At 41.5% G+C, this 24,784-nt stretch overlaps 1 protein-coding gene across 1 annotated transcript; it reads right to left on the bottom strand.

Annotated features, from left to right (window-relative positions):
• Positions 1-1,241: 1,241 nt before the first annotated feature.
• Positions 1,242-17,465, bottom strand: PTGER2 (prostaglandin E receptor 2). Its single transcript, XM_032251065.1, has 2 exons — positions 16,370-17,465; positions 1,242-4,833 (listed from the first exon to the last, which is right to left on the bottom strand). The coding sequence occupies exons 1-2, from the start codon at positions 17,210-17,212 to the stop codon at positions 4,600-4,602; spliced, it is 1,077 nt and encodes a 358-aa protein (XP_032106956.1). The 5' UTR covers positions 17,213-17,465; the 3' UTR covers positions 1,242-4,599.
• Between the last annotated feature and the right edge of the window lie 7,319 nt (positions 17,466-24,784).

The raw sequence follows: 24,784 nt of genomic DNA, 5'->3' as shown, positions 1-24,784 counted from the left end.
TTTTAAAACGTAAAAAGTTAACATTGGGTTTTCAAACATCTAGGGGCTTTTTGGCTTGTTCCTCCGAGCACTTCACAATGTGAACACACTGAGAAGCTCTCTAAGAGCTGAAAAAGTCTCCACTATAAGGTTTACTTGTGCAGCTGTTGAATTTTTAAACATTTTGTTTATCATGATATATCAGGCACAGTCTTACGGACTGAGATGAGTACTGCCAATTAACTCTAGTAAAAATATTGTTTGATAACTAAAAGCAGTGAGCTCCACTTCAAGAGAACTCCTGTTCTCTGGGGTAGGGCACTGGCATCCAGTTCCACACAATCTCAGGGGCAAAATTATTAACCCAAAAGACCAGGTTCAACTGACAAACCCAAAGCTCCCCATCCCTAGTATACATGGCCAATCCAAAAGCAAGAGATAAGAGGCAAGAGAGAAACTAAATGACTGTGTGATCTCAGGTTGGCAAGGTAAGCACCACAATCATAAGGTTATCTTGTGAGGATGTCCCTAGCGACCAACTCGCTTGCCCACTGCATACCCAGTTTTCCTCTATGTAAACTGGAATGCTGTTGCTTCTTCCATCTGTTGGAGGTTTTAAAGATACGACCTGGTTTCTAGATAGCTTTGTAATCCCAGGTTACATTAATAGAAATGTAATATCCAGATTAAGCAAGGAAGTGACATATCAGCATTCAGTACTGGTAAGACTGGTTTAGAATTACTGGTGTTTGGTTCTGGCCCACTGTTTTTAGATGGGCATTGATAACTTGGATAAGATCTGGAGGAGGGCACCAAAATGGTGAGGTGTCATATGCCCTGTTGTTTTTCTGTCTCTCTTGTTCCACTCTCTTTGATACTTACACATTCCTCTACATTCTCCCATGTGTACTAATCTTCATTGCATTCTATGAAATGCAAATATGTCCTGTTTGTGTATTGTCATTTTTCTTGACAGTTACTCGGAGTTAAGAAATATATAGCATCATCCCCAGTACCCACCAGCACCACTGAGAATCAGAAATCAGAGCCAGGTGTGTGTAAAGAGATCACAGGGGCCACTGAAAGGGCATCTAAGATGATACTAGTCCCTAACCTTACTTATTAGGAATTATCATGTACCATGAAATAGATGGATCACAGAATTAAACCACTAAAATTGACCTTAAATAGTACATACATTTCATAAGAAATAAAAATATCTCATTCAAGAAAATGTACTTAATTTTTTTTTTTTTTGCATAGTAACACAAAAGGTGCCAGGGGAAAAAAAAGTAATTTTCAGAAATAAGTAATGCCTAATACATGACCTTGGCTCATGTATAAATTAAAATGTAGCTTTTGTGAATTGCTAAAATAATACTTCTTTCCAAAGTATATATTTTAGGTCATCAAAATGCCTTGTCAATTTAAAAATCAATTATAATGCTGTTAGGTGATGAAAGGAAAGCCAATGTAGTGAGTGTTTGATGAACGCAGAAGAGAGACATCAAATTATTCAGATGTAACAGAGCAAGTAAGAGTAGGATTGCAAGTTGACACGTATGAAATACTCATTTATAGAGAGGAATGCATCTCTCTCTGTAAATGGCTTAAGTAGCGGCTCTTCCCAAGTTCCAAAAACCATTAGATTTGGCTTAAACTAAGTGAAATAAACAAAACTCTGCCTAAGTGAGAGTTATTCTCTGCCTTTCAAAGGCGTCAAATTCTAAACTGGAATGTGTTGTTATTTCTTGGTTCAGATCAGAGCTGATCCGCCATTAGCGCTAGAACAATCCCTCTCTCAAAGTGCACTGATGCTGAGGAGACAGAGACGCCAAGGTTTAACTGAATTACACCGAGCAAGTAGCGATGTGAATCAGTTTTGCCCTCCCTCCTCAGGGTTTGGGGCCTCTGCAAGCATCATGGTTTGAGGTTGGAGTGGTTTCTAGAGTTTCGGTCTCACTCTGGGTTGTCATGGCTCTAACCCACTTTGTGATGCAGGTCTTCCAGAGTCATCTTGTACCTTCTAAACAAACTCAGATCCTGATCAGATTTTTGGAGATTCAAGGCCACAATTTAGCACCAGAATTTTCCATTTCTTTCTTGGAAAAGATGACCAGGGCCACACTGAACCATTTAGGAATAACTCAGCTCAGAGCAGACAGCTTGGTCCATCCCACATCCAAATACCTAAACTTAGGGCTGGCATGCTGCGGGGAATACCCACCATAGTTTCTTTCTCCCTTTTCATTCTGACTATTAAGGGCAAAGAGTAAAGTCTAAGTCTTCTTTTATCACAATTCAGTTTTCTAATATATCAGGCTAAGTAAATTCTGTTCTTTTATTTAACTTGAAAATGAAGCAATAACTTAAACAGGTATGTCTGATGTGATAGAATTTTTAGAAAGGGATTATTTACATATCTAATTTTAGTAATTTTTTTCTAAGTTACCTTTAAATTGCTATTAATAGGAGGTAATGACTATTACAGAGGATTTTTACTTTCAAGTTCTTCTACATATATATTGGTGTAAATGAAATACCAGGATTTAGTCATTCAGCACAGTGCATGGAACAGGAATACATGAGGAAACAAAGTTCTAGATATACCAGTGCTCAAATAAGTGGCTTAAATTCTTATACTTTGGGCTCCCAGAGTGAATAATTTTGTTGCTGCTAGTGATATTATGTCCAATTTTGCATTCTTGTTTTCAGTTCTCAGGCATTATTCTGGGATTTTAGGGGGGTGGTAAGGTGGGCTGAAAAATTGTTGTTGACATTGTCATCTGGAGAAAAAAAAGTCATCTGATAAAAGGAATCAATCTTTTAGATTCAAAGCAACTTCAGAATTTTATGTTTAGGAATTACCCATGGGCCTAATTAGTTCCATTTAGAATAATTTCTTAACTTTAGAATGCCTGGTGGACAGGGAAGATTTATTTACATGTCCAGATTTTAGTTGAGTTAAATTTTGCCTGGCTTGTTTAAATTTGTAGAAAAGCCAACCACTTATTTATTCTTCTTAAAAATAAGAGCTGACTTGACGTAGATTGTTTGTATCAAAATACACTGTTGCCTAGATTGGTTTGAAATCATTCTAAGTGATCATCTAGTTTGATAACTACTTAAAGGAAATAGTTTTGGATAAACAATGAGACTTTGGAGAAAACGAGCATCCATCTCTTCTTTTTTTAAGTAAATGTTTATCCTATCATAACACTATGCAAAAAATAAGATGGTTCTACTATTTTAAAGACCATACTGAAAGGGTAAAAACTGAAGGAAAAAAAATATCTTCCAATACCAAATATTATAATGAATATTTTAATCTCTAATTTGCAACCACACTCTAAAAACCTGGCAATCACACTTTACAAATCTGCCAAATTAAATATAATTTTTCCACTTTGATCTCATTTAAAAGATATTATGTTTATATTAATCGCAAAATGTTATTTGAGGAAGTTCATAAAATAGTATTGTTTTCAAATTTTTGTTTTATAGTTTATTTTGTAACATTTCAGATGAGTCTACACAGTAAGTATGATTAAACAGTGCAAATTCACTGAAATATTTTGATGCTGACTTTACATTTACATGCCAAACATTTAGAAATATATTAAGATATGACTCACTGCTACATGATTTCCCATATAATATGAGTCAAACCGTGTTTCCTAAATAAAATATAGACAGATGAATTTTGGTACAACACAGTCATCTTATAAAGTCTGTTTTACTCATGGCCCCAATATCAACATTAAAAGAGTTCCAGTATATCTGAAGAATGAACCAGATTTTTCAGTTTTTAATCCTAATAGTTGGCTTTATACATGGCCACGTACATCCTCCCCTGGAAATAGGATAAAGAATATTAATGAGAATTAACTCTCTTGAAACATTTCTATTGTTGCTTGTTGAGAGAACAAGTCTTCTTGATCACTGTTAGCATACGGACATTATAAAATAAATAACCTGACGTGTTGATGTGTAGCTCCTGGAGGATGAGTAAACAAAACTGATGTTAACCAACTGACTTCACTGTTGTAAGAGTAACACTGTAGTGATGAGAGAGTACTCCCACATACACAAACATCACAGTAAAAGGTGCCTATGATTTTCAACTTCATTGTTCAAATAAATGGTTCATTAAGTGATCACAAGACAGCAGGTTGGTTGCTTCCACATATCAACTTCTAGAGAATACTTATGATGTTTAATGTGGTCTGGCTGTACACGGAATGTTTATAACGGTAGTAGCAAGATTAAAATAGAAAATACAGTCACTATTTGGGGTTTTAAACAAATTACAAAACCACATGCTTTGTCATTCAAAGGAAAGCTTAAATCAAAAGGCAACGAGATCTTAAATGCAGCTGATTGTTCCTTCAAAGGCCAAGTGCCATGCTTATTGAGGATAGGTTTTATAGCTCCTTCTGACACTTTACATGAAGTGCCTTATCAGCACATCTGTAGCCTTGACCGCAGCCTAAATGTTTGTATATTCCTTTTTATTAGGGTAGCTTCATTTTGTTTACACACTGTTTTCATTTCTCCAAGGAACCATTTCAAAATGATCTTCCAGATGCTATATAACTAAGAACTTTTAAACTACTGACCTCAGAGGTCAGCCTGTTTACTGGCATTTGACTGTGTAGAACAGGAAGTTTGTGTTCCATCTTGTGTTCTTAATGAAATCCGACAACAAAGGACTGAACGCATTAGTCTCAGAACAGGAGGCCTAAGGATGACAAAGACCCAAGGGTCAATTATTGAATTGATTGATAAAAATCTAAGAGCTTGGAGGTCCCACTTTTCCTTTCGCGAAGAGGTTTCGTTCATATATGCAAAAATCTATAAAGAAGCAAAGGGGAAAAATGTTAAATGAAAAATTCATTGTTTCACATCGTGGCAGCGGACAGCCTTAGTCCTATATTATGTCTTGAGATTTAAAAGCAAAACCATGTTTTGTCTGTGGTAGTGGTGGGGAATGAAATGTTGGGAGCAGGAATCTTACCTTTCTTCCTTATGTAAACTGTAACACAATGAACGTATTTTTTCCCCCTTGAACTCAATGAAAAGCATGTTTTCTGTGGAATGCAATTAACATTAACACCATGCACAATGTCCTGGTGTCATTGGGAATGGAGAGAAATAAATAAACTTTTCTTGTCACCTGGAGTAGAATATTTTAATAATATAAATAACAATAATATTAGTAGCTCCAATGTATCAATAACCTAATATATGTGTCATGAATTGTTCTGGATACTAAGCCCACTTTATCTCTACTCCTTATAGAAACTCTGAAAATTATAGATTGTCTCTTTTTAACAGACAGGGAAGTGAACTTCAGGAAAATTAATAAAATGTTAGATTTACTTCCAAGTACTAAATCTAATGATCACAATTCAGTGAGACAGGGTCTGCAATGGAGCACCCTCAGTGGGAGTATGAGTTCTGGCCATTGGACTAGGTTTGAATCCTAGCTCTGCATATAGTTTTGGGACCAAAGGCAAGATACTAATAATGAGCCTTTGTGCCTCAGTTTCCACATCTTTAAAATGGGTGACAATAATAGCATACCCACTTCATAGAGTTGCTGAAAGGAGGATAGGAAGGGATATGTGTCAGCTACTTAGATCAGCGCTCACATCGTAAGTGTTCCACAATATTCATTGTTATTAGCTCCATCTTATAAATGCAGACACTGGGGTATAGAAAATTAGGTAATTTGCGCCAGTACCCAGGGCTGGTTGTTGGCTAAATTAGGATGCAAATTCTAACTCTCCTGATGGCAGTGCAGTGTTCACTGTGTGCTACATGCAGGCCTGTATTAGAGCAAAGGCCTCAGAACAATGTCCTGAACACTGGAAAGCTGACACATCTTTATCTGTGAACCAAACTCTACCAGCTCTCAAACGATTTCTTAGATATTTAGGGAGCGACAGATATCTGCTTGGTTGGAAGGAACGGAATAGTGCATCGTGATAAAGATCACGTTTCCACAGATCTCACGGAAAAGAGGAAAACAAGGATGGATCACACCTAGCTATTTAAAACCATTGCTTTATAAGACTCCAGGGTCTTTCTTACCAATGGTTTTAGAGAGCTATCCCCTCTTTTCTTCACTCTCCTTCTACAGAAGAAGGAGCAGCTTGTTTCCTTTCTCCTAGTACTTACTCTGCAGGCATCTGACAACTAGATATACAAAGCAAATTGCAGAGAGGGCAAAGGGTAGTCAACTTCGGTTTGCTTATGTTAGGACAAGAGCAGGAAGGTTTGGCAGCCATAGGTGTTTATGCCCGAGAATCTTGGCATAGGGAATGGAGAAAAGATTTGGCAAATGAGTAAGGAAAAAGAAGAATTGATGGTGGGTTTCCCAGATTATAGAGAGAAGAGGAAAGCTAGGTGAGGAGACACAATGGAGCAATAGTTTTGTCAGTTAAACTATTTTGGATGAAAACTATGCAGGCTGGTGTATTAAAGTAGTGATTTGGAGGTAAGAAATTCAGGATAATGATGCATGTAGATCTACAGATTAAAGCACATTAATTATTACATATGCACTCATACGTGTGCACATGATGCGTAACTGAGCACTTCTGTAGAAAGGGCCCGCAGCTGAGTTGATGATCTAGTTTAGCCAGAGAACATGTTAACACTGAATTGGCCAACTAAGAAGTGCAGAAAAGGCATAGACTCTAGTGCTGCAGCTTCACACATTAAGATGAGTCAGGTTTTTAGGGGAGAATGACCAACACCAGAGTTCCTGAATGTCTTTAGAGCGTGACAGAATAATGAGAAGTGAAAAATGGTTTTAGAGGATGAAGCAATTCTGTACTGTTTCCTTTCCTTTTCATCTACTATGCTGGGTAATTTTGAGAATTGCTTAAAATTTGCACTTTTTTTCCCCCAAGACGGAGTCTCTCTGTCGCCCAGGATGGAGTACAGTGGCGTGATCTCGGCTCACTGCAACATCTGCTTCCCGGGTTCAAGTGATTCTCCTGCTTCAACCTCCCGAGTAGCTGGGATTATAGGTGCCTGCCACCATGCCCGGCTAATTTTTGTATTTTTAGTAGAGACGGGGTTTTACCATGTTGGACAGGCTGGATTCAAACTCCTGACTTCAAGTGATCTGCCCATCTCGTCCTCCCGTAGTGCTGGGATTACAGGCATGAGCCCCCATACTTGGCCAGTTCCTTCTTTTATACTTGGAGAAGAGACATACTTTAGTGACCCTCAAAATTCTTGATGTAAGTTTTGTCTTCTACCTCCCCATTTTTTTCTTTTGGTTCTTATCTTTTGCCTAGATTACTATATTTTTGATCTTATGGATGCTGGGATTTAAAAAGATTGTGGTAAAATAAATATAAAATTTACCATTTTGCCATTTTCAGCTATATATTAAATACAGTTACATTGTGGTGCAATCATATTGTTTATATTTTCACCTTTCTGCATATTATGTTTTAATATCTTAAATTCTTCTTGGCTGGGGAGAGACTGCTCCTCCTGGGGCTAATTCTTAGAGATAGCGAAGAGTTAGGCCAGGAGCATGTCTTTGATACACAGACTAACCTATTCAGGGCCAGAACTCTTCTATCTAGCCCATACACCCAGAGAAAATATTTATTCCTCTGCTTCAGTCATTCCAGTGCCAGGTAGCAGGCAATTAGGGACCACCTCTATAGCTTAGAGCTGTTGAAATTATTCAAACTAACCAATTCTAAACTGTTTACCCTGCTCTGCCTTTCTCGTGGAAAATCCAATAAAGGCCTGGCCCAGGTCCTCCCTCCTGCCCCTCTGTCTCCTGACTGAAGCTGATGCCTTTTCATGTGGCCCTGGGTGGTACGCCATATCTATGTTTTCCTGAATGTCTCCTGTGTCTCCTCTTGTGGATGGATGCACTTGACTGCTATAACATAAAAGAAGACAGAACAGCAACCATCACCTCCATCTCCAGAATTTTTTTCATCATCCCAAATTGAAACTCTGTACCCATTAAACAATAACTGCCCGTTCTTCTCTCCCTCCAGGCAGTCCTGAGTTTTTGTTGTTGTTGTTGTTGTTTTAGAGATGGGGTTTCACCATGTTGGCCAGGCTGGTCTCGAACTCCTGACCACAGGTGATCCTCCCGCCTCGGCCTCCCAAAGTGTTGGGATTACAGGCGTGAGCCACTGCACCCGGCCAGTCCTGAGTTTTTAATTAAAAGATGTCAAGGATATAAGACAATTAATAGTATGTCAGTGATATTCTGGAATTCAGTTTCAGAGGTTGGTAGAAGTTATCCATCTTTTTGCATGCACTGCCAATATATTTGCTATGAGAAAAATACCAAGTGCTAATCCCAATGAGTCAAGTGAATTTTAATTCTTTAGGGCAGGCTATCTCTACAGGGCTTTGTTAAGAATGTAGAGCCTTGTTGTGACATTTACAAAGTGGCATAGATGAGAATTAGTGCTATTTTAGCATTGTCATGCATAGGAGCAGCCTCCCACAGAAAACTTCATTTTAGCACTGACCAGTGCCACTTTTGAGCTATTTTTCTATCTTTAATGCAGCTACTAAGTGGGTTCAGATTTTTAGAGCAAATGAGGACTTTATTTGGCTGATCATTGAAGTCACCTGAGGAGATTTAAAAATGGACTGTGTGCGGTGGTTCATGCCTGTAATCCCAGCACTTTGGGATGCCAAGGCGGGCGGGTCACCTGAGGTCAGAAGTTCAAGACTAGCCTGGCCAACATGGTGAAACTCCATCTCTACTAAAAAATACAAAAATTAGTCAGATGTGGTGGTGGGCGCCTGTAATCCCAGCTACTTGGGAGGCTGAAGGAAAGGATTGCTTGAACCTAGGGGCCTGAGGTTGCAATGAGCCGAGATCACACCACTGGACTTCAGCCTGGGTGACAGAGCGAGACTCTGCCTCAAAATGAATGAATAAATAAATAAATACATACATACATAAATACATAAAAATATTCTGAGGCATTGCTTCCTTCCCCAGAGTCTCCAGCTTAATTAGTCTAGGCTGAGACATGGGTATCAGGGTTTGAAAAGTCCTCCAGACAATTTTAATGTGCAGCCAGGGTGTGAGCCATCCCTTTAGAACCTTATCTAAAACCTGAAACAGTTTAAAATCATTCATTTATTACACTTAAAAACAAAAGGCCCACTTAGACCTGGTCAATCAAACAAATGACTTTGAGCTTTCAGAATTCATTTCCTGAAATGATTGTATATCATCAATATACAATCCAATTTTCTCTTGGAAATAGAATATCCTAGAGATAGCAGCTAACATTTATTAAACACCTACTGTGTGTAGGCATGGAGCCAAGCAATTTATAAGGCATATTTTGTTTAATATTTACATAAACCTGCAAAGTATTATTATTCCCATGTTAGAGAGAAGGAAATGAAGGTTTAGTTGCTTTGAAGATCAGTTACTTTCACTGTCTGGGTAAGTAGAGAAAATGTGGAGTCAAACTGAAGCCATGGGACACCAAACTTCGCTTTTAGCCACTACACACTCTGCTGCCATCCATTAAAAGCCTATAATGTAATGCTTTGCATGAAATTCACAAATGTCTGACCACATTATGGGTTTGGAGATTTCTCTTCAAAGCTGTCACAAAGGTTTATGGATATCACGGTTCCTGTTTATGGACTGAAAAATCATGGCTATTTCTTTTTGAGATGGAATCTCCTTCTGTCGCCATGCTGGCGTGCAGTGATGCGATCTCGGCTCATTGCAACCTCCGCCTCCTGGATTCAAGTGATTCTCCTGCCTTAGCCTCCCAAGTAGCTGGGACTACAGGCATGCGCCACACCATGCCTGGCTAATTTTTGTATTTTTAGTAGAGATGGGGTTTCACCAATTTAGCCAGGATGGTCTTGATCTCTTGACCTTGTGATCAGCCTCCTCAGCCTCCCAAAGTGCTGGGATTACATGCATGAACCACCCCATGCCCAGTCCATGGCTATTTTTTTTTTTTTTTTTTTGAGACGGAGTGTCTCTCTGTTGCCAGGGTAGAGTGCAGTGGTGAGAGCTTAGCTCACTGCAACCTTCAACTCCTTGGTTCAAGTGATTCTCCTGCCTCAGCCTCCCAAGCAGCTGGGATCACAGGCACGCACCACCACTCCCAGCTAATTTTTGTATTTTCAGTAGAGGCAGGGTTTCACCATGTTGGCCAGGATGATCTCAATCTCCTAACCTTGTGATCCGCCAGCCTCAGCCTCCCAAAGTGCTGGGATTAAAGGGGTGAGCCACCATGCCCAGCCATGGCTATTTCTAAGTAGTTACTTGGCTTTCTCTGGGACTTCTTTTTCCTCCATACTTTTCCACAGCTAAATTGCAAGCATAGATTGTTATATGTTTATCTCCCTTGCCTTGTGCTTCTCAGAGCTGGAAATAAAAAAGGAGCTAATGCTCAGAGCTGGAAATAAAAAAGGAGCTAATGTCTAATAAATAGAGCTCTGGGTCTATTTATTCCAAGATGGTGGCTCTTAACTCTGACAAAAAGATGGACACTATGAACCATCTACCCAGGACTCATACAAACATGTAAACATAAACTCATATAAGCATTCTGCAGATGATTTCAGACAGAAAATCCATGTACTGTCCATGCAGCACAGGTTATGGACCCAGCTCTAGAGGAAATTTCAGCCTGTTCTAAATGTACTTATCTGATCCCTGGCCCTTCCCATCATGTATATGTCCCAACTGCAGGGTTCTTAGGTTTAGTTTTCTGTTAGGGGGAATTTTAGGCAGCAAAGTATTCTCAGAAAAATGAAGCTTGGTACACCTCGATAGTATAAACCTGAGCTCAAGGTAAGGGCAGGGAGTAGAGGGTCAGAAACTTCAAAACAGGTCAGGAGAAGCCAACTGAGCAGACCAAGTTGCAGATTAACTAGATCTTAAGCCTCTAGCTGGAAAGAGACCTGTTGATTGCCTTCCTGAAACACTGTCTCACCATTTCTATTCTTTTTGTAAACTTAATACTGTGATTGTTTTTTGATATGCTAAAGAAGAAATATACCATCCCCAGAAGCTGTTTGTCTTTAAGCTGAGGTCCTGGCCTAAACCATCTGAGATAGTAATGAGGACCCACTTGACCAAAGGTGTAGGCATAATGCACAAATTCTCTTTTGGGGAAGAACTATGGTTCTTTCTGTTTAAAATTTTAAAACCAGTGTAATTGTGTCTTTATTCAGATCAGCATTCATAATATCAAATGGCAAAGGAGAAAATAGGTCAAGTGAAAACACTTATATAGAGGAACTTTCTCTTAAAAGATAAGGTGTATTGCGCTTGCCTAATTTTTGTATTTTTAGTAGAGATGGGGTTTCATCATCTTGGCCAGGCTGGTCTCAAACTCCTGACCTCATGATCCACTTGTCTTGGCCTCCAAAAGTGCTGGGATTACAGGCATGAGCACAGTGGTGGCTGCCTGTAATTCCAGCTACTTGGGAGGCTGAGGCAGGAGAATCGCTTGAGACTGGGAGGCGGAAGTTGCAGTGAGCCAAGATCATGCCACTGCACTCTAGCCTGGGTGACACAGCGAGACTCCGTCTCAATAATAATAATAATAATAATAATAATGTATATTAAAACTGTCTCAACAAATCGCCAAACACATCATTATTGATGCTTAAATTATAAAGGACCTTCCAGTTGTTTGTGGACATCAACTTAAAATATCATCAGGCAAAGTTCATTGTGGTTATACGTAGAGATTTCTGGAGTTCTTTTTCATTCCTACCAGGATTATTATATTTTGCATGTATGTAATCTACCAATGTCATATCAGCTTTTCAACCGCCATTCATGTTATATTTTACATAACAAGTACCAGAAATGAACAGGAAGCTCTAGTACTGTTTACTTGAGTTTGTTTTGTATTGCAAAGATCAGATTTCCACTAATCAGATTTACCTAGAAGTTATAACCCTAAAGAATTTCTAAAGATGGAGAACTTTTTAGAATGAGTCAATGGTTTACTCTTGAAATTTTAGAACTGAATAAAAATGCATAAGCACTTTATCCTCATGGCATGTGGAAAGCAGTTTCAAATGGCCAGAAGATGTCTACTATTAGAAGAGTGGTGAGAAAGGGGCTTGATATGAGTTGGATATGAAGGCACAAACAGTATCTGAGGCAAGATAGGGGTCTCTTATATTTCCTGTGTTCTGTTCCATTTGGGAAGAAAGAAAGTTTCTTATTAATCTCTGTAAAATGATGACAATAGTTGATTAGCATAAGGAGGAATTTATTACTTTATACAATATCTCTTTATTGAATAAACAGTTTAGAGTATGTTGTTGGTTCCATGCAGAATTTCATATTGGACAGCCAAAATAATGTCATTTCCCAAACACCACATGGTTTTTGATCACTTAAGAGATGTTTTATGTGTTCCGATGAAAGATTTTATGTGAGGGATAATCTGATTATTTCTTAATTTAGACCAGAATTTACATTAGCCAATCTCCTAGAATCTGGGTCTCGGCTTTTTATTTCATAGGTCTGTGGAGAAAAGAAAGGGAACCACATAGTTGGCCCTGGCTCAGCTCCCTTGAGCTGACATGAAGAAAAAAGGTCTTTGCCATTTTATTTTTAAAGCTAACTAGTTGGAATTTAGAGGCAAAGTGGTCCAAATATTTATAACATTCTCACAGTTCTCTTAAGAAATCCTAGATTAATCTTCTCATCTGTTACCCCTGAAATGAGTACTTTCTCTTGGATAGTGTTAGGGTTAGGTTCGGTGGCTCAGTCTTAAACTGCCTAGCTTTGAATCCCAGTTCCACCACCCACAAGCTGTGGAACACAGGGTGAGTCATTTGCCTCATCTATTCCGTAGAAATCATCTTACTATTTCCTGTGGTTTTGTGAAGATAATGGATTAATGTAAAAACTAGCATTTTTATTTTGGAGTTGATAATAATGATATATGAGGTTGAACTTGACTTCACTTGAGGGCACTGGGCCTTTAAAAAAATTGTTTTTTACAATTTTACCTCCAAAATTTTGGACGCCCTAGACTGACATCTTTGAAGGAAGCAGTAATTCCAACCTGCCCAAACCCTGGGACAATGCCTGACATTAGTAGTTCCAGGTTTCTGAATTTACCCATTCCCCTCCTCTCTCCACTACTGGAGTGTTGTGGAATAGACTATGTCCCACTGTGTACAGCTCTCCTTGTTGCAAGTGGTTTGGTTGACTTTTAAGGGACATAGAAAGCAGCCTGTTATCCTGTGGAAGGATTGGGAAGACTTGGGGTAGATTGTTACTATTTTCTGGGACACAAGGAAGAGACTTTCTTGGAATAGCTTATTAATAATTCTTTTACATAAGTAACATTTTAAATTGATAATTTCGATATATTGGGTTAAATAAAATATATAATTAAATTAATTTTCCCTGTTTCTTTTTACCTTTTGTTATGTGACTACTAGAAAATTTAAAATTCCATTTGTGGCTTGCATTGTGGTTTCTATCTGATCATGTGCACTCCCTTGGAGAAACAGACATGTGGACTTGTGGAAATGATCCTGCCTCAGGTGAGGGATTGGAGTAGGCCACTTCTGATCACAGTTTTAGTGTGGGCCGAGTAGAATAAAAGGCCTTGGAGAAAAAAGCAACCTCCCTTGGAGGCACACGCCAAGGGTTCTGAACAGCAGAGTGTATGAACTAAACAGTAGCCGTGAGCTTGAATTTTCTGATAAGCCCTTCAAGAAATAACTTAAATCAAGATAGTAAAGCTTGGTAAAGCTTGAAGTGCTATGTAAATGAAAGATGCCAGCAATCATTCTCCATAATCTATTGACAAAATAAAACGCATCAGTGGTCAATATAAATTTTCTTGATAAGAGGTGGCAATGCTTCAAATTGCCACTTTGTGTCTAGTTCATCTGGATATGGTGTCACGGTAGTTCCAAGAAAGGAAGTCAGGGAGGCTGGCTTTTTCATTATGTTCACACTGAGATTTTCTCTGGCTCTTTGGGAATCTCTGCTGTAATATATGCCGATGCAAAAGTAAAAAATATTTGCTGATAGTGTTAATGCTAAGGGGTGGCTTGGGGGAGCTAAAGCCCCTTCATAGTCTTCATCTGGTCCCCCTAAGCCACAAACAGGAAATCTAAATAAAAATATAGCTTTAAAACAAAGCTCCTACTCCCTCAAAACTTTTAGCCAGACTTCTATCTCTAAGTCCCTTCTATTTGGCAACTCCGAAGCAGCCCTTAGCCTAATATTAACTGAAGGAGGGCAAAAAATTTATATATCTATATCTATATCTCTACACACACACATTTGAATTTACAAAAACATATGGCAGTGATGGAGTTCTCATGATAAAACAGGGAAACCTGAAAACAGGGAAAGCTGTTGGAAACCACTGCCTTTATTTAAAAAAAATACAGTTTATGCAGTGGGTCAGCCGTGGTCAAAGAGGAGACCTTTTTACTCTTGCTCATGTAGGAAAGAGACTAAAAATCATTTTTGCAAGTCCGTTATCAACCCAAGCCCATTCCCAGGGTATTTAAGTAGCTGAGGGGGGCGTGCAGATATTTTTATAAATGTACTCACAAATGACAGGTAAAACTCTAAGAACTGATATCCTAATTCCCACCACTGTAAGACAGTGTTTCAGGAATAGTTTCTGTTCCCCAAGCTGAATGTAAAGCTGTTTGGTGGAACCTGAAATGATTTCTTTCATAGATATATGTTCTGCATCCTAGTCTTGACCTCCAGAAGCTGATTTAGCTCCTAATGTAATCAAAAGCTTCTACCTGTAAAATAAGTTAAAAGAATATAAGCCATGTGGGTTTCTACATCACAGCGTTTCTGTTGCACAAACTTTCGTGCTCAGAGTGTATGGGAGATGAAGCCTCCCACAGTCAGACTTCGTTTTATAAGAGGGCGTCTTTGAATATTCCATCTCATTCCCTCAAAGTTTAACTTACCAATTCAGAACAGTTTCTGCCCTGACAAAGCATGGGGTGGAAGGGTGAGGGCAGTGGGGAGCAGGGAGAAGAGAACATAGCTAAGAAAGGGAGTTAACTGTGCTGGGGTGGAGAGAATCATATTCAGGTTTTTGGGACCCTGTGTCCTTTCCCATCCTGGAGGATGAGCACATGAAGATATAAGAAGCAGTAATGGAGGCAGGAGATAGGAAAAAGTTACTTCTCCTCCAGCTTTTACAGGTCAGACCTATTAATAGTAGGCACTGCCCATCTCTTTTCTTTTATCCAAGATTGTGGCAGGTGAGGGTCACTGTTAACTCCTTTGATGCTGCAGCGTCAGCCTTGCTCTTCTGAAGATTAGGAAGTGGAGTTGTCACAACTCCCAATTCCTAGCCCCAGTAAGAGGCCAGCACATTCTCAGACATATTTCAGGCTCAGCTAAAAGGTTACACTTTAAGAGACTCAAACTCACAGCATAATATCATTTAGCAGTTAGTTAGCACCAACTAACTGCTAAAGTTGCCCCAAAGCAAGGCAGCACGATGCCAGGACTTGGGCTCCTGTCCTTCAGCTCCCCAGGTAGCCCCACTCTCCCCTTCCTGAGATGGACCAGCCATTCCTGCATGTGACTTTGTATTCATCAAGTGCATGACTGTAAGCAGAAGATCACCTGGGTGTATTTCTGACAGTGACATTAAGAGGGTGTTTTGCAAGAGATGACAAAGGCTTAGCAAGGCGTTCCTCCAAACATTTCCTTTAGTTATCATTATAGTTTTAAAATTTTCATGGCCACAAAGAGTTACAATCAAAAATATAAATTAGGAAACTTATAAACTAGATGTTTGTTCGACTTTTAAGCAAATCTCTAAACTTCTGCAACAGGGACCCTTCTCATCTGGGACCATTTTCAGTGGCAGCTGGAATGCTTGGGTTGGGTACTACATTTTGCCCTGGCAGGAACAGAAGGCAAGTGAGCCAGCATCAGTGGGTAAGAGGTACAGGGCAGCAAACCGCAGCTCCATATAGTCAGGCTGGAACAGTGACAGCCATCCTAAGGTGGAAGGGGCTGCCTCTTTCTCAATTACTAAGCCAAGATAGGCAACAGTGAGAAAGGGACACTGCACGGGGCTAGGATGAGGAGTTTGGCTGGCTTAGCCAAGGCCCAGGACTCCCTTTCGGACGGTCTGTATTACTGTATAAGAAACTCTAGCCTAGCAAGGCCCATAAGCCAGGATTGAGGGAGGAAGGAAGTGGGCTAAAGAGGAGAAGCGAGTGGGGAAGGCTATAGATCTTTACAAATTAGGACATACTTTTACAAGTTGCAAAAAGTTTGTAGGGCAATGGAAAGGGCGGGGGCATCAGGGGAAATCATGAGAAGGTTGAGCAGAGCCAGGCTATGGAAACGTAGGGAGTGACTTACTGTGAAAGGAAAGGAGCAGACGGCGAAGGTGATGGTCATGATAGCCAGAAGAATGAGGTGGTCCGTCTCCTCCGTCATGGACACCCTTTCCCCTCTCCTGCGGGCCCCCGGGCCGCACCGGCCACTGCCCAAAAAAGGTCCACAGTGGCTTCTCCGGCTTCGGCGGTGCATGCGGATGAGGTTGAGGATGACACTGAAGTTGCAGGCGAGCACCGCGACAATGAGGAGCAGCAGCAGGGTGGCGTACAGCTGCAGGTAAGCGGTCTGCGCGTGCCGGATGAAGCACCAGGTCCCGGGGCAGTACTGGACGTACTGCCCGTAGTCCAGCAGCGGCAGCGAGCAGAAGAGCAGGGAGACTGCGTAGATGACTGGCAGCACGGCCAGGCCCCCGGAGCGCGAGACGCGGCGCTGGTAGAAATAGGGGTGCCCGATCGAGAGGTAGCGCTCCAAGGCCATGGCAAAGAGCATGAGCATCGTGGCCAGGCTGAAGAAGGTCATGGCGAAAGCGAAGTAGGTGCACGCGCGGCTCTCGGGCGCCAGTGCTACCAGGGTCTGGTTCCGTGCGTATGAAGCCAGTACCACCGGACTTATGAGGCAAGTCCCGAGGAGGTCGGTGAACACCAGCTCGGTCACCAGCACGTGGAACAAGGAGAGGGAGCACCTGCGGCCAGCGCTGCACCCCGCGTCCCCTCGCCAGCGGCGCGCCAGCAGCGCCAGCGCGATGAGGTTCCCCAGCACCCCCGCCGAAAACATCGCGGAGCTGATAGCCGGGCTTTCGCCCGGGGGAAGCCACTGTCGCGTCTCGCAGTCCTCCGGCCGGGAGTCATTGGAGGCATTGCCCATGGTGGGGTGCCTGGAAAAGAGATGAGCCCTCCTCTCCCGGCCTTTACCTGGGAGGAGGAGGGTCTGAGAGCGGGAGCGTTCGGAGACTCAGAGGAAAAAGGGGAGGGACGGAAATACTGAGTCCTCTTCCCGCACCCAGCGCGCCAACGGCGGCTGGTCCTGGGTCTACCGCCGCGCGCAGTGTGGTGGCTCGGCTGCTGCATCCGAGCAGCGCTCTCGAGGCTCCCGCGCCTACCCGCCTACCGGCGCCTGCTGGGGCTTGGAGCCAGAGGCTAGGGGAGCCGTCGTCTCCGCCCCCGCACCATGGCGGCGGGGGCGGGGGACGGGCCCACAAGTGCTGGCCGGGCCTTGCAAGTGTGAGTGTCCGCGAGCTGCCGGGGAGGCAGGACGCGTCACTTTTGCGGGGGCGTTCCGAGTCCCTAGGGCGCGCCGGAGAAGGAGCCTGAGCACCCACTGGGCGCCGTACTGGGCAGAGGCGCGCGGGGTGCTTGTGTTCGGGAGCTGCCCGCGACCGGCAGGAGAGGTGTTTCTGGCTTCCTTGGGGTCCGGTACTCCAAGCGCACAAGGCAGTCTGACCTCGGCTGGGAAGTGTTAAGCCCCAGCGGAGTGCTGGGAGCGAGTGCAGGAGCACTGGAGGGGTCGGCGCAGAATGTACAGAAGATTGGGGCAATGAGGAAAGCAAAGCCACTCACCGAACAATGAAGTTAGGAGAACCCAATCCCGTGAAATGAGTGGAACAAGGGAATAACAGTCCAAAGACAGCTTGAAGTAAGACCAGTATGTTTTGGTTTGTTTTACCATTCCCTGGAAGATAGATACACTAAGAGGGTGGGACAAAAACTGGGAGGAAGTGTAAAGCAAGTCTGTCCATCCAAGGAGCCAACCCATGCAATGCGCACCACCGAGCAGCCTGTTGCACTGCTGCTTTGATTCGGTTACTAGCATTTCGCCTTTTCCTATGTCAACAGCATAACGGATAACCACTTAAGCAACAATTAAAAAAAGAAAAAAAAAAAAAAGAGCGTTTCTTGTAATTGTGCAGAATTTGTTTGTGGATACAACATGAAAACCATTGCACATCACTTTTTTGTCCTGAAGCTCAGTCTTGTAAGAAAATGTTGATATTTTGTTTAGCTGCTTATCTTTACATGTTCTGTTAACCACATAGTATCCATCCGGAAAGACTTGTTCCTGGCAGGGTATTGGTAAGTGGCCCGTTTCAGACTGGAGCTGACAATAACGGTTTCCTACCACATATTGTGATAATTGCAGAGTCGTGGAAATGGGGCTGACGTTCAGCACAAAATAAAACAAAATCCAGTTTGGCAGACAACATGGGTAACTGTGTTCTATAAGAAGTCACTTCACTTGGGGAAGGGCGGCTGACTGGGAAGTGAAGGCTCTGCCTAGGGAACTGGCAAGAAAGACAGTCATCATGTGGGAGGAGGGAAAGATTGCCTGCTGAAGAGCCTGTCTTGCTACAGCCTGCTTATACTCCATGAATATTTTTTACCTTTGGTGATTCTGGCCTGGGGATTGGAATGTGGAGTTGGAGGGATGGGGGCGGAGTGGGGGGGAGGTCCCACTAGAACAAGCATAATTTACTGGATCGCTTGCAAAGTTTACAGGCCCATTTTCACATATCAGCAGCCACTACCTCAATCCCTAAACTTCGCATGGCATGGATTCCTAGGAAAGAGGATCTTAACTCCTACAGTTTTTCTTTCAAGCTGTAAACTCTGCAGGTCAGTAACAACTTATCACCAATCTTTGCCATCCATCTCTGACTATTCCTCTCCTCCAACTTCCCCCCATCTCACCCCAAGCAATGGGGAAACATTAAACTTAAATCAGAAGCGTTTCTTAATAGGAAAACACTATGAGTCTGGTTTATAGCATAATTCGGCACTGCAGTTTTACTAGGGATTTTAGATTCACTGAATTTTCACAGTGCTTATTTTCCAAATGTTTTTATACCTTTGTAATTTTCATAAGTCCCCTCACAACAAAAACCTACTATTGAACCTTTCCTCTATATTTCTCTCTAGCTTTTCTTTGTATGGGTGCCTGGCGGCAGGCCTGCCACTAGTTTTTATGAATACCAGAGCAAGAGTGCAACTGAAGATCCCCTTATCTTCCTAAACCCTGACTCAGTCTTGCATCCACAAGGATACTTGCATAGAAATATGAGGGCAGTATGGTTCTTGATAACCAAGCTCTATCCCAAAAGCCACCTCTTGGTCCTGGAAATATGCACCTCCTACATGCAGTTGACTCTTGAATGGATGGACTTAGGGAAGATGCCTGATGAAGCCCTAGAAGTGAGCTATGGGATCAGCATTTGAGTGGGAAATTTCATGATCTCAAGTACCTGGAAGGTGGTCAACAATGGAGGGAGAATGGGGTCTGGGTGAGTAGTGCCCTGAGGGTGTCTCACCTGTGGTGAGGTATGTGACAAGAGGAAGACTAGAGAGGGTCCTATAAATCTTGGGGGGCCAATATCCTATTAATTACTGTGTTGCTCAGCATTACATGTTCAAATTACTCCTTTTTTAATTGCTTCCAGAATTTGGACAGAATACATACATACATATGTGTGTGTGTGTGTGTGTGTGTGTGTGTGTGTGTGTGTGTTTGGTTTAACAGTTCTGCTATGTTCCATGTTGCTAGATTGCTGAATAGGAGGGCTGATAAGTTTGCTGTTGCTACTTAGCAACTAGACCATCACATTTGTTCCTTTGAGTACACGTCTTATCTTGCTTGTCAGTTACCCCCAATTAATTTTATGGTTTAAAACCTACTTCTTCCCATTTCTAATTTTAGTGTCAGCATCTTGATATAGTTTCAGTTCACATAGAGCCTAGAGTTTCTTAACAGAAAACAGATTAACACCCTCAATTCTGGAACTGAGCCATGAAGCTTTGCTAATTGTTTAGTTCCTGTTTGTGAGGCCATTGTATGTGGAGAACACTATGGTGGTTAATTTTATGTGTTGACTTGACTAGGCCATGGGATGCCCAGGTAGTTGGTTAAACATTATGGCAGAGTATGTCTGTGAAAGTGTTCCTGGAGGAGATTGGTGTTTGAGTTGGTGGACTGAGTGAAGCACATGCCCTCCTCAGTGTTGGTGGGCTTCATCCAATCCATTAGGGATTGAATAGAACTAAAAAAGTGGGGGAAGGTTGAATTCACTCTCTGCCTCACTGCATGAGTTGGGACATTGTTCTCCTGCTGTTGGCACTCATGGTTTTCAGGCCTTTAGACCAGGACTGGAATCTACACCCTTGGCTCTTCAGCTCTAGACCTTCAAACTCTTTCACCAGCTTTACTGGGTCTCCAGCTTGTACATGACAGATTATGGGACTTCTCGGCCTCCGTAATTGAAAGAGTCGATACTTTATAATAAATATCTTTATATATATTCATCCTTCTGGTTCTGTGTTTCTGGCAAACTCTGACTAATACCCACTTCTTAAAGTCTAAAGTTTATAGTGTTCATTTATGTATCCATGAACTCAAAGGACTGCAGAAGGTGGGTTACTTCCTATAGGTCATTCTTCAAGAGAAAGCAAAGATAAACATAAAGGAAAAGAGAGTTGCTTGGTCAGAAAGCTAACATTAATTCTTGTTAATAGTTCTATTGACGTTACTTTCTTCTTTCAAAAGATGAGTTTAAATTTATATTTTATGATTCCTATGCATGCATAAACACATTTTTTTCAAATTGAGTTCTAAGATCACCGTCTGTGTCCTGTGGTATTCTAGACAAGGTCTATACCACTTCACTGCAGGAAGAAGCCACCAAGAAAAGAGACAGGATTTATTGGAAGTACAAGGTGAGAGTTCACTGCCCACTGGGGGTCTATTTTTTTTTTCTCATCTAAGAAGTTCAAAGATTACAGGCTGGTTGAACTTCCAGGACGCAGGCTGCTTCTTCTCCAGCCCTGTGATTCCTAGTATGCTGGCTTTGTGTCTCCATGCTCTCCCCATGTAACTAGCAGCTGCTGCCTGTATCAGTCAGGATTCAATCAGAGAAACAAAGCCACTACAAGTGATTTAAAAAATGCACTAGGCCTACATTGTCCAATATTGTAGCCACTAGCCACATCCGGTTATTTAAATTTAAATTAATTCACATTAAATCAGAGTAACAAGTTAGCTCCTCTGCCGCACTAGGTATGTTTCAAATGCTTAGTAGCCCGTGAGACTCGTGGCTATCATATGCGGCAGCTCAGGTATAAAACACTTCCATAATCACAGAAAGTTCTGCTGGACAGTGCTGCCTTAGAGCTTGCAGGATGTGAGAGCTGGTGGAGGAGTCCTGGCATGGATGTTTGTTGTCTTTGGTTCTAAAGTTGAGTCTGAAGTCACTATAGGTCACCCAGGATGGCAGTCAAGGTGGAAAGTTGGATGTGGGATGATAGCAAGAACAGATTGGAATCTGTGAGAACAAACTGAAATTCATGAACGACTGAAGTCCTTTAGAACAAACTGGATCTGCATGTGTCTGTCACTACCTCCAGCCTCAATAATGAGGTGTCCTGCAAAACATGCTGATACCCTTTACTGAGCTACAGATGCACTTGGCTTAGGGCTTGAAGAAGCCATAGGAGGAGATCCGGTGGGAGCAGGAGGAACCGTGAGTCTTTCTGCTGCCCCATGCCAACAAGGTGAGGCAGCAGGTCAGCGGCAGTGTGTGAGAATTGCCAATGTTCCTCATGCCCTGTGTTGTCCTTCAGAGCATAAAAACCATGGCTGCTGCTTAGCTGCTGCCTCCCAGATCTCATGCGACATTTCCCTTGTGGCCAATGCTAACCTGGAACTATGGGAGGATTCTGGATAACAGATGCTGCTTAGCTGGACCAACACAGTACAAAGCCAGCACACTGTCCCACGGGTCTAGGCATCAAGTCTGCATGGAATCCAGGAGCAAGGGAGAGACAGTGCCAGTGACTTGCTCTCTCTTACGCTTGTTTGTTCCCTCAGGAAAATAAAAGGCTTTCTAGAAGCACCCCAATAGACTTCCCTCTGTCTCGTAAGCCAGAATTTGGTCACATTATCATCCGTTAACTCGAAAGAGGCCTACAGAGGGGGTGTTGCATTTTTCCAGCCTCTTCTAGATTAGAAGCAGGGAAGGGAGAAAGGGTTGGGAACAGCTATTCAGTTAGTCACCCAAAAGTGTCTGCTGCAGATATGCATGGTGCATTCCTCATCACTCCCCTCCTGAGAGCTAGAGAAGTTCAAAAACACCTATTCCAAATCCTTCATTTGCATGTGAACAAATGGAGGCATTGAAAGGTTAAGTGGCTTACTCAAGGGCACACAGAGTTGTGCAATATATCTGGGAGTATGATAGCCAAACCATCTTATTTATGCTCCAGGCCACTATATATTGCACATACTGCCCATTAAAAGCCAGAAAGAAGCACATGGAAAGATACTCCTTCTCAGCACTAGAACCAAATTACTCAACAAAATTTAAATGTTATTTTTTGTCTGATGGGAAAGATTGGTAGCTTGGAAAGATTGCACACATCCAGTATGATCAAAGACATAGAGAAATGGGTCCGTTGTTGGTGACAGGGTGAGGGCAAATTTACATGCATAAGGATTTGTATAATACAGCATCTATAAGGATGTTCAACAAAATATTAATAGTAATTTCTCTAAGTAGTACTTTCTTTTTTATACCTGTCTGTTTTGGTTGATTTTTCTATAAGTATGTATTACCTTTATATTAGAATGCAAGGAAGCTGCTTTTTGTTTAGATAAAAATTATCATCATTGGAGGACATAGTCTTCCTATTCGGTAGAAGGTGCGGACTTAGATGTTAAATGATTTAAATTCTCTTCCAGCTCTACTTTTTAGTGAGTGGGCAGGTCTTGCCAGCTGTTTGAAGTCAATCAGGAGGATTGCAGATACTATTCTTATATTTTTCACAAGGGTTTTACAATGGTCATGTTTATTTGAAGATTGGAAATCATTACACGTTATGCATAATTTCTATCAAAATGATACCCTGCTTCACGTCAAGCAACGACTTTGACATTAGATTATTGTCATCCCTGAGTGTCATTGCTTAATCCAGTTCTGACACTAGCATCGCCAGGAAGTTCCTCTTTCCTAAAGGTGGCAACAAGTCCACCAGAATGTCAAAAAAAAGAAAAGTAGTCAATAGAAACCAACTTCCAGATAGCCCAGATTTTGAATATAATAAATATCTTCAAAGAGAGAGAGAAATTGTCAGCGGACAAGTAGGGAATCTCAGTAGAGAAATGGAAACTCTAAACAGAACTCAATGGAAATTCCAGAATTAAAATTTACAGCAGATTGGAGTTGGCAAAAGAGTGAACTTGAAGACTAGTCATTTCTTTCCATGTCCTCATTACTTCTGTGCTCATGAGAGATATTCTCATGCTTTCCATACTGTGTAAGGCTTAGAGAACTGTTTTTTCCTCCTGCTTGCCCTGTTTATACCCATGTGAGGCATAGGTTTTCTATACTGTCAGATCCCCCAAAATTTTTGGGGAGTACAGGACCACATTTTTCAAGAAATCTCTGTGTTAACATCTAAGCTGTCCTTGTTCTCTTGAGCTTCACCCTCTCTCCTTTACGGCCTGAGGAGCTAGTTGGGGGAGAAGTGGTGAAACTTTACTATTCTTCATTTTTTGTCATCTGGGACTCCTCTAAGCCTAGGGTTTTGTAAGCCATAAGCCAAGAATTGATACCTGTGTTCTTTAAGTTCTGTTATATTGTTCTTTCTCTGAAGGAGTAAGCAGTGAATACCCTAGCTGCTGCTAAAACTGGGGAAAGCTCTGGTGTATCAGGAAGTTCTGGGCAAGAAGTACTATGCAAAAAGTACAGAGGTTAATATGTTGAATTATTATCTGGCTGCATTTGCTTTCATGTAGGTGTGTATGTGTATCCAAGGTTCGGTGGAACTCACTAGCACCTCACAGGATTGTTTGAGAAACAGTTTGATAAAGTCTTTGCAAAACCTTGAGTCAATAAAAAGTGCTTTACAAGTGGATGCAAGAGTACAACAGTTCTCTTGTCCTCAGTCAGGAAATATCAGAAAGGTAAATCTATAGTACTTCTTCTTAGCACCAGGAGTTAGATCAAACGAGTTAACATGCTTGTGTTAGGTAGGCAGATTACCTGTGATCCTAAATTTCCTAAATTGATAGAGAAAAACGAATGCCATTTAATCATGAAAATTCTTTTTCTTAGAGAGGTTCGTTTTCAAGGACAGAACCAACTGTGAAGTAGAATGGCACATATAACACCAAAAGCAAAGCTATGGTTATTTAATTTGTTCTTATAAAGTAACAACTCATTATAGGAAATTTAAAAAAAAAAAAAAAAGGAAAAAAGTCACCCATGAATTCTCCTTCAGAAATGGTAACTCTTAATATTTTGGTGGATTTCCTTCCATTTTTCTTCTATGCATTGTTTTCCATAGTTGTAACATTGCATATGAAATTTTATTTACTGCTTTTCAAAAACTTAACATTGTAATAACTTATGTTACATATGTTTTAAAAGCCTTAAAAATATGTATGTCCTGAGAC

This window comes from Sapajus apella, unplaced genomic scaffold, assembly GCF_009761245.1.
Source record: "Sapajus apella isolate SASKATOON/1434 unplaced genomic scaffold, GSC_monkey_1.0 scaffold74, whole genome shotgun sequence".
Taxonomy (NCBI): domain Eukaryota; kingdom Metazoa; phylum Chordata; class Mammalia; order Primates; family Cebidae; genus Sapajus; species Sapajus apella.
Note: the sequence above shows the minus strand (reverse complement) of the source record. Positions and strands in the feature narration are given on the sequence as shown.

Bases quoted from the DNA above. Each gene is read 5' to 3' on its own strand.
- PTGER2 (XM_032251065.1), bottom strand. From the start codon at position 17,212: ATGGGCAATGCCTCCAATGACTCCCGGCCGGAGGACTGCGAGACGCGA. The intron at 4,834-16,369 runs GTAAGTCACTCC...GCTTCTTTATAG, and splicing joins TCTGCTCCTTTCCTTTCACA to ATTTTTGCATATATGAACGA.